Source organism: Nilaparvata lugens, unplaced genomic scaffold (assembly GCF_014356525.2).
Source record: "Nilaparvata lugens isolate BPH unplaced genomic scaffold, ASM1435652v1 scaffold7517, whole genome shotgun sequence".
Classification (NCBI taxonomy): Eukaryota; Metazoa; Arthropoda; class Insecta; order Hemiptera; family Delphacidae; genus Nilaparvata; species Nilaparvata lugens.
This window is the reverse complement of record NW_024093265.1, coordinates 1414-12383: the sequence shown is the minus strand read 5'-3', so window position 1 is coordinate 12383 and position 10970 is coordinate 1414. Positions and strand designations below refer to the sequence as shown.

At 32.4% G+C, this 10970-nt stretch overlaps 1 protein-coding gene across 1 annotated transcript; it reads left to right on the top strand.

Annotated features, from left to right (window-relative positions):
- Positions 1–660: 660 nt before the first annotated feature.
- On the top strand, positions 661–8616 carry LOC111062080 (atrial natriuretic peptide receptor 1-like; the record flags this gene model as incomplete). Its single annotated transcript, XM_039445655.1, is given in 9 exon segments — positions 661–812; positions 2746–2772; positions 2774–2848; positions 3911–3971; positions 3974–4022; positions 4024–4052; positions 4990–5088; positions 7120–7245; positions 8343–8616. Coding segments are annotated over 9 exon segments (892 nt in total), but the record flags the coding sequence as incomplete, so codon positions are not given.
- Positions 8617–10970: the final 2354 nt, after the last annotated feature.

Genomic DNA, 10970 nt, shown 5'->3' with positions numbered 1-10970 from the left:
TTTTGGACTTTGTCACCTATAAATCTGGAAGAAAATAGCACAAGGACTACCTTATTATTTTATCTTTCAATGTTATTACATTAGTGTCATTTGCATTGTAAATAAATAAAATAAATAAATATTAGATTAATTTTGCCAGGTCACTAGGGTCATGACAACACCTTCAAAGAACCATACATTAAAAGTTGCTAATGTCTATGGTACCTAACACAGGAATCAAAATATCAATATTAATTGAAAAAAAAAACAATATATCAATCTTGTTGAAAAGTTTTTTGATGACAGTGTTTTCAATCTCAACTAACTTAAATATTTTCTCATTTTTCAAAAAAATCTATTTGTAGTTCCATGTTATATGATATATGAGCTTATACATTTTGTAAAATGTCTGCCAAATAAGAAATCTTGATTAAGTTTGTGGAGTGAATATTGATGTTGTGGAACTTTTCCATGTTTGAAGAGACTTGAGATTTGTCAATATTTTATTAATAGCACACACAAAAGAATGCTTCTGTAAAATAATAATTTTTATTGAAATAAAGTGGATATTGACAAAATCCCAGATCTCTTCAAAACGGTATCTTGAATCTAGAAATCGTTTATAATCATTAAACAATGTGGAGACTTTGATGTGACTAAAAATGTTTGTATTTTGTGTAGAGGCACTCCTGTACGAGATGCTGCCAAGGTATGTGGCAGAACAACTGAAAAGAGGCAACAAAGTCGAGGCTGAGAGTTTTGACTTTGTCACAATTTACTTCAGTGACATTGTTGGTTTTACTGCCATGTCAGCAGAAAGCACACCACTTCAGGTATGTCTCACATATTCACATATCACTGTAGAATAGCTCACAATAAGTGTATGAAATAGTTGTCATATTGAATGAACTATTGAATAACTATTTTATGGCAAATAATTGATTGATTTTTTGAAACGACGTGATACGGTATTGCCAAAACCATTTATTTCATCCAATAACTTCCACAATATCCAGAATGCCTAATAGTAATTTCGCACCTAGAGCAGAAAATGAGATTTTTCGGTTCGAAATCGGTTTTAAGTCCGAGGCCGTAGGCCGAGACTAGAAAAGATTGAGAACCGGAAAAACATTTTTTTCCCGTGGTGCGAACGATATTTTTCGCACCACCACAGGTTTGCTGACAAAATAAATAAAGAATACTTGTTATGTACTATCTCTTGATTTTAGTGGTAGAGGATTTGCAGTCAGGATTTCAGATCTTTTACAATTTCACTTGGAATATCACGGGCGTCGTCATCTTCAAGCATTTTTGAAATTTGAATGTGCTATCAACAATAAATAATTGAATAAAATGGTGCGAAGCGAATGTGAATTAGTTTGATTTGAAATTCGAACTGAAATCATGGCGACTTGATGAAGAAAGTGGACACTCGCCCGATCTAGTGAATGATTTATTAACTACGGACTTCCAAGCGGCTGGAAAGAGAACACCTTCTGCCTAGACCAGAAAAGAACCTGTTTCTTACATCAGAGAGTCGTCTGCAAACAAGGTCTTTCAGATCTACGTAGGGACTGGAAAACAGCTGCTTTCTGTGCAGTGTGGCGAAAATATATCCGAGAAGATGCTTCATTCAAGAAGGAAGAGAGGAGACGAGAATAAGGTGGGAGGATGAAGTGAGAGACGATCTCCAAAAAATGGGATTTACAGAATGGAGACAAAATGACTGATGACCGAGAAACGTGGAGAGCTGTAGTGGAGGCGACCAAAGCTCATATTGGGCTGTAGTGCTTTTGATCGGTTCTAATAAGTTGAAAGCATCAATAAGTAAATTGATAAATTTGTCCTTTCAATGTTTGTTATTCAAAGCAGCTCTGATTATTCAATAAATAATTTCTTATATTGATATTTTACAGTAATAAATAATGTCATATTGGAATTCTCTAATTGATTGGTTTTTGAAATTACATTCACAACTTAGCATGTTGTATAGGTACATTATTATCAGCTACATTGATTGTAATAAGTGATTTTTTGCAATATCGTCTTGTAATATTATTGCCTCCTTGCTCAACCCATTATAAGATTAACTTATATAGGTAGGTCAAGTTGATGTTTAAATGTTCAATCTCAAATATATTGATTAGGTATTTTTGAGGCGACTGAATTATGCTTCTTTGAATGAATGTGGATCATTACATTATTATTGAATTATCCATACTACTATAATGAGAAAGGAATGACTTATCCACGATACGGGATAGGAAAGTTATGTTTGATCACGTCGGAACTTCTGGTCTGATTAACTTGAAAATTTGCATATAGATTCTTCATTACTGTAACCGAGGATGTTATAGGTCTTTTTCAATTCTTCAAGATCTGTTAGGTCAAGTTTTAAAATAGACCTAAATTACGGAGCATGGATTTCCTGCTAGTTATATAATTAGGTAGCTTGACGAATAGCAGAGCGTTCTAAACGAATGAAAACATTTATTAATATACTGTAGTATTAACATAAGAACACTTCACTTATAGGGGCTACTTTTGTACAGATTCATAAAAGGTTTCTAACGAGTTTTTTATATTGTTTTATTAGCATGTATATTCCATTTGAATATACAGGCAGGAATTAATTCCTGGCATTGATATGCGGTACCGTAGTTACAAAAATTATATTGAAGGATTAGCGTAGCTCATCTCCATATTGTAGATCATGATTCTAGAACTATCTATCAAATTGATTTAATATTTTTATTACTTTTTCAGGTTGTGGATTTTCTCAACGATTTGTACCCTTTGCTTTGACTCAACCATTGAGAACTACGATGTGTACAAAGTGGAGACTATTGGAGATGCTTACATGTGGTGAGTTATCATTCATTTTTGCTGAGGGTAATTCTCATATGACTCAAGGCTTGTGTGTGGTAATGAGAAAGGATCATTGGAGGGTTAAGAGGACCTACCAGTTGGCCTACAATTTCAATATTTTTATATTACATAATCCCACAATTCAATTGTTCTCGTATTAAAATATAGTAATGTTGTGATATTTCTCCAGAGCTATCTGGACCATTTTAAACTATTAAAAATTGAACAGTGGGTCACATTGTTTCTTATTCGTTTTCTTCAGATTGATTTATTTCTAGAAAGGCGTGAGGTTTGAAGTTGGAGTATCATACTCTGTATGCTTATTTATCAATATTGATAAGGCTCATTTCCCAATATTTCTTTTATCATTTCCATTATGTTTAATTGTGATAATAACTAATGTATACTATACTGTACTATGATGCAATTATGATAAATTATTGAACTTTTATGATGGATCCTCAGTGTTCCTCATTATGTCAATTATATGGGTTATTCATTCCAAAGAGCATAGGCTGCTCTAACAGACAAAGATTATAGTACCTATCTTATAACTAATAGATAATCAAAAATATATAAGAGAATAAGATCTACTTCCAAAACCGAATAAATCAAGAAACTCTAGAGTTTTAGATGTATACAAAATTTAGTTCTCCTCAACTCATACTATTAGCTATTATTCTGCATTTCATTTCATTCAACTAGAGCGAGGTGCTGTTTCCCAAGGCAACTCCTATCTTTCATATTCGTTTGCAACAGTTTCATGATAGCCTATTCTATTTCCAATCATTTGTTTCATTAGAGATAATCAATTATTATGATTGAATGATTTATTATAAATTGTAGTTCATTAAGGTGGATTCACACACAACAGGACAGAGAACAGTGAACATATTCCTGATTAAATATAACTTCTAATTGAACTAACATTCCCACTCAGCTTATCCAAGTGAGTATGAATAATACCATAAGAACTTATGGGAATTAATTTCACTGTCGTGTGCGAATTCAGCTTATGCTACATAATTATTTACATTTGTTCCTTGTTATTTAATGAGTGTAGGTAAGTGGGCTTCCAGTGCGCAACGGAGACAACCACGCGGCAGAGATCGCTTCAATGTCGCTTCACTACTCGAAGCCGTCAAGAGATTCCAGATCAGGCATCGGCCTTCTGACAATCATGCTCCGCATCGGAATACATTCTGGTTGGTTCCATCTTGATTCCATTCTATCTATACAAAAAGTGAACCGTTTATTCTTTAATGAGGAGCAATAGCCTACTTTTATTGGTTGAACACTGTATTGTTTTATTGATTGACTGCCTTCATTCTAACTCTTCGCTCCACTCATCCTCCTACACAATTCCAATGCAAGAGCATGAGTAGATACCTATCATGAATACATTTCATGAATAAAAAATTACTTGTACATCACTTGTATTGAATTATATTATAGAATCTTTGATGATGTAGGCCTAGTAAAAAACACAAATTTTGTCATCAATAGAAACAGATAGAACATTATTGTGTGTCTAATTCAACTTTTATACATGTTGATTTAACTGAGTTATTCAGTAGCTAGTCAGTAGAATGCAGTAGATTATTCATTTAGTTATGTTTGGAATTTTCTAATTAATTGTGATTATTTAATTAGTTTAGAAGTATTTTTTTAATTTAAAAATGATTTTTGTGTGTTTTGAATTGTAAATTGAGTGTGTAATTGATGAATGTTAAGTGACACATAACCTAGCTACATTTGGACTGTTGTATAAATTAGAATTGGAACCGTTTTTGGGCTTAAGCCTGTGGTACTTTTCTGTAAGTTGTGTAATTACTTCTGAATGATTATTCTGAATTATTCTTGAAGAATGAACATTTGACACTATTGTCAGGACACTTAATATTAGGAGCTATAATGATTGGAGCTAGCTGGCTATATCACTTGATAGAATGTTGGGTTCGAATCACCTTCTATAAATTTGATATAAATTAGATTTGTGAATAAAGATTTGCAGTGGAAGACACTTCAAGCTGTAATGGGTATCATTAGTCATAAATTCATGTCATTTTAGATATTGAACTGAATAATATATATTATTCATTATTTTTATCAAAGTTATTCAACTATTGCATTGTTTTTCAGGACCAGTATGTGCCGGAGTAGTGGGTCTTAAAATGCCTCGCTACTGTCTATTCGGAGATACCGTCAACACTGCTAGCCGTATGGAATCAACTGGAGCTGGTAATTATTCATTATAATTCAAATTTGATAATTAATTATTAGGATCAATCTAATGAATCTAATAGTGCTTTATTCACAGCTTATAAACATTTTTAAAATTATTTTATTTTCATTTTATAGTCTTTTCTCAGCACATATTTGTTTGGATTTTTATGATTCTGCTGTTATCAATTTTGTAATTATTAGTTAAATTTAACTTTAACTTTCTGCATTATTTCGAAATATTATGTTTTTCTTTTACTGTTTTGCAACTCTCACCAGCGGGCAAAGATTTTCTTTTGCTGGTGATGCCTAGATTTTATATTTTATTTTAATTTTATTCAAGTATATGTAGTATGAGTAATTATGCTTATTTATTTATATTTTTAATTAATGTCATATTATAAAGATTCTGTATATGTTTTGAATATTCTAATTGGCAATAAATGAAATTGAATTGAATTGAATTGAATTTATACAAAACATACAAGATTAGCAACTTTGTCAACCATAAACTTTCTGTAATTTCGCCAACTTCGCCAAGTCAACAGATAAACAAGTCGTCATTCTATTCTATTCTATTCTATTCTAATTATTGATCATAGGCTATATTTACAATATTGATCATCCATACCCGGGTCAAAGACTAATGAATTTAGACTTCATTCTCAAAAATTAGGGGCTCATAAAGTGTAGACCTACGGTACTCTATCTTTTGTATCATAAAATTGATACAAAAAAAATTGAACACAAAATAAAATGAAGGGAAAAAGGAGGAATAAAATGAAGAAATGAAGGAAACATAGTGTAAAGTTTCAGCTATTTTGAATTATTTAGGAATGTGTAATTCGTCAAGGAAAAACGTTTCCAATTAGAGAAATGAGAAAATAAAAACTACGACTACTGTTATAAAAGCTGCGACTACGCCCCGTGTTGGAAAGATAATTTTCTGACTCCAGCTGTTCAAAGTCTAGGACTCAGCCAAATCCCGAGCTCGGAAAACGGCCTTAATTATTTTTTCTAGGGCGGTTTCCGAGCTCGGGATTAGCTAAGTCCTAGACTTTAAACAGCTGGAGTCAGAAAATTGGTTTTCCAAAACGGGGGTAGTCGCATCTGTCATAGTCACGTTTGAATTGAATTTCGAAAAACTAGAAAATTGAACACAAAATAAAATGAAGGAAAAATATTGTAAAGTTTCAGCTATTTTGAATTATTTAGGAATGTCTAATTCCGTCAAGGAAAAACGTTTCCAATTATAGAAATGAGAAAATAAAAACTCCGACTACTGTTATAAAAGCTGTGACTATGCCCGTTTTGGAAAGCTAATTTTCTGACTCCAGCGTTTAAAAGTCTAGGCTTAGCTGAATATATATTATCTAACGAAGATCCTAAATAAATGCTGTAATCACCCGAAGATTCTGCTACTGCAGACATTGAAACAGGGTTAACAGCTAGATGGAAATCCATGAGAACCACTATCCAAAATTATTTGCAGGCCGGAATCGAACCGGTACCTCACATTGCCATTTACAGCGTTTATAAGGATTTTCGTTAAATAATAATATCTATTAATTAGCATTTGGATAAATGCATTCTCTATTTAATTCCATCTGTAAACTTAGCTAAATCCCGGCCCTTAATTATTATTATTAATTCAAGTAAGGAAGGCATTGGATAATTTCAATGTATGGTAGGAATATTGTACACTTTATTTTAAAAATAAAGGACTCATAAAGTGTAGGCTTACACTCTCTTTTCTTTTTTTTAATTATTTCAAGTTGATAAGTATCTATATACTTCCAGATATAGTAATATTAATGTAATTCAGTCTTTCTTTAATACAAGTATGTTCAGTTGTATCAAAGAGTAATACTCTTTTTAGTTTCTATTTTTCATAGTTGTAGAGTAGGAGAACATTTTACATATTTGACGTTTGTATATTTTATAACATATATATGATTTTTACACTAAAATAACGCAAGTGCAGACTTTTAATTGTGGAAAATGTAAATATTAAACTTACTGAATATATTCATTACTTATAACCTTTAGCCCTTCGAATCCACTGCAGTTCCCAGTGCAAGGCCCTTCTGGACCGCCTACAGGGCTACAGGTTCGCTGAACGAGGTTTGGTGGGCATGAAGGGAAAAGGAGAGGTCCTCACCTATTGGCTGTTAGGCAAGTACACTGTAGGGCTACTTACTATATCTATATTCTATATAGAGAGATTCACGTTATACAGTCAGCAATGCTATTGATTAACATTGGTTTTCTATACTTTGTCTGTCATTGGGCAAAGCAGATAGCTCTATCTTTTTTTACCTCCGCACTGTTGCCAAATCGTTTGTTCTTTGTACCACTAACTCTCTGCCTGATATAGTACCTTGTTTTTTTCAATTTATTGACAATCCAACTATAGTGAAACTCAGGCTATAAATTCAGCACCTGATTTACATTATTGGTTTGCTATCCTTGTCTGTCATCAGGCAAAGCAGATAGCTCTATCTTTTTCTACCTCCGCACTGTTTCCAAATCGTTTGTTCTTTGTTATACTAACTATCTGCCTGATATATAATGTTTTCTTCAATTATTATTATTGACAATCCACGATAGTGAAACTCAGGCTATAAATTCAGCATATGATTGACATTGGTACCGTATCCTTGACTGTTTTTTGTTGTTATACATTCAACATTGACTGACAACTGTTTTTATCTCGTTTTCTCATTTTTAATTAGGATTATTGTACCTTCAAGTTGAATCCAAAAGTCAAACATGTTCAATATCTACTTTTGTTTCAACAAAAATTGAAGAAGAACTACCGTACATTGGTATCGTGGATTCAATTATTTTCAAGTTTGCAAAAGTCGTTCATTTCAATTAATTATTATTATTCATGAAATTCATGCTGAAACTTAAAGAAGAAAATACATTGGTATCTTGGATTCAAGTATTTTCAAGTTTGCAAAAGTCGTTCATTTAATTAATTATTTATTATTCATGAAATTCATGCTGTAACTTAAAGAAGGAACTACATTGGATCTTAGATTCAAGTATTTTCAAGTTTGAAAGTAGTTTATTTAATTAATTATGTATATTCATTTATTTAATTATTTGTTCATTTATTATTTCACTCAAATCTTGAATTCAAAGAAACTTGACTAGTCTAAAGCCTCTCACATGTACACATGTAGTGAAGAGCTTGACTATTCCGTTTCCAAGAACGCCTGACCTCTCTGTTGTGTACTCTCACACCTAATTCCATTCGTTTATAGGCGAGGAACCAGAATGGCGACAGGCTCGCAGCGACGAACGACGCCGACGCCGCTCGGAAGCCAACGCGAGACACTGTGCGTCGCAACACTGTGTCTCGCGACACTGTGCCTCGCAACACTGTGCCTCGGCACACTTTGCCTCGCAGCACCGGAAGTCGATTCGCAACAAGACGGAACTGAACGGATGTCCGCCCGGCGTGCCTCGCAGTTCGCTTAAGAATCGCAACTCAAGCAGTTTTGGGTCGCCTTACAGTATCAGGTGCAATTTGTCCAGGTATGTTTTATTTATTTTATTTCATCCATTGAAAATAATAAATATTTGCCTTTGGCAGAGTAGATAAAGGATATGTGGAAGCAAGAGAGAGTGACGACACTGCCTTTGATAATGTCAGCTACAGGCGTTTAAACATGAATTTTAAAAAAACACTTATGAAGTGAAAATGCACTTGAGCTGCGTTTACACTGAAGTTATTAACAAAATGTTAATAACTTAATCTTTACAGATTCTATTAGATTGAACGGAACTTGACAAACACATATGTTCATCATGTGTATGATAAGTTATGTTCAATTTAATAGAATCTATAAGGATTAAGCTATTAACATTTTGTTAATAACTTTGGTGTAAACGCAGCTTTACATTGGAGACAACAACAGGTCGAAACGATGTACCACCAATGTACTGTAAGTGTATTTTTCACATTTTCATAAGTGTTTTTTTTTTAATTCAAGTTTAATTTTAATAGTGTAAAAGTATAGATATGCAACAGAGTAGCCTACAGGTGTTTATTTATTTACTTATAAATTGATAGATACAATATAATTCTCAACTATGAATGATTGGGAACGGAACAACAGCCTTAAAGCTCAAAACTGCCAGGTGTTGTACCAAGGGAACTGCCAGAAAGGTTGCACAGTTCGAGACTGCCTGTATGAGTGCAAAATTTAATGCAGAAAGCAGTAATACTTTGCACAACATCGTTGGTAAGAAGTTTTCTCGATACACAAAGATGAAACAAGGTATTATTTTGCTAAATAAGCTAATTATGACCTATGAAGAAATAAAAAGAAAACCTATAATAATAATATTTATTATTATTAAACGAAAATCCAAATGATATTGAGTAGCCTGGCTGGCTCAGGGCTGGTGTCAGAGTGTGTAGGTTGCACTTGATCAATTTCAGGGCCTCTGACATGACCTAAAATGACTGATCAGAAATAGAATTGAATACTGTGGACTTATTAATACAGTACGGTACCTAATCTATTAATACATGTCATAGAATATTTCAAAAAGGTATTGACAATCAACATAAATAGTTCAATACACACATAATAATTACACATAGTCATACAAACAATATTCATAACAATTTAAAACATCAATTTGAATATCAATCAGTCTTTAAACAGGCTGTGATAGCTATCTTAATAAATTACATAATAGTCTTTTAAGTAATCTCATGATGAAATAAAACACTGCAGCATCATTCTCTGAATGTTCAATTTCATGTTTCCATAAAATGGATGAAATCAGGGCTACTTTATTGTATTTATAAAATAGAATTATAGTACCCTTTGATATTAACAAAATAATAGATTAAAATACAAATTGTAACTACTTGTTTATAATTGGAACTATTTTTGTGAACTACTACCAATTTTTGGAACTAAAAACATCTCTTTCATTTCAAAACAAGAGGAGATTGAATGACCATCAACGTTGATAACTGATTCTATAAAACAGAAAATATCAAGTTTCTCTAATGGTTTTAAGTGTTGTGAGGGATATGGTGAGAAAAATTGATCAGAATCTCTAGTGTGATATCAGTGATAATAATTAGTTTGATAATGATGATGATGATATAATAATAATTGCATGACTAGGGTATTGGATTAAACTTAAAATCAAGGATATAAGAGCGATAAATGATTTTTTTCCCTGATGCCACATTTTTTGCTGTGGTAAGTGACGACTCATACAGCGTTGAAATCTATGTGAGATATACAATATTAAATGAGAATAGTTTGTAAGCACCTATATGTAACGGGCAATTCTAAATTTGGTACTTTGTTGTAAGATTGAGTCACCTCTTTTATTTCTTACACATTTTATGGTACATACCGTATATTGCAATGCATCTACAAACACTACATGCAAAATAAAACTTAGAAAAATAGCTTGACTATCTCACTATCACACAGTCTTGCTTCCCAGTATTTCAAAGCAAAATAGAGTGAAATAAATCGAAGTAATGTAGAATGGAGTAAATGAATAGCAAAGCACAGCAAAAGCAAATCAAAGTAGACAAGTATAGTTGAAGTAGTTGGGTACCGTAACGTCTTTATAAATCTACAATAATTATGTCATCTAGACTACTAGAATCTACTCATCTAGATTAGGTCCAGGTGTGAATTTTATAGAATAGTTGGAATATTATATTGAGTATAGAAGGGAAGAGTATAAAAATATTATCTGCACTTATTTTGAAATAATGGTAATTGAATAGCTACATAACGTAATTATAATGAAGGATTCAAAAAATATCATAGTACACATGTAATCTTGCCAGGTTTTGCTGGCAACGCCAGTTAAAAATTTAAGTTTAAATTTTATTTATATTCTGT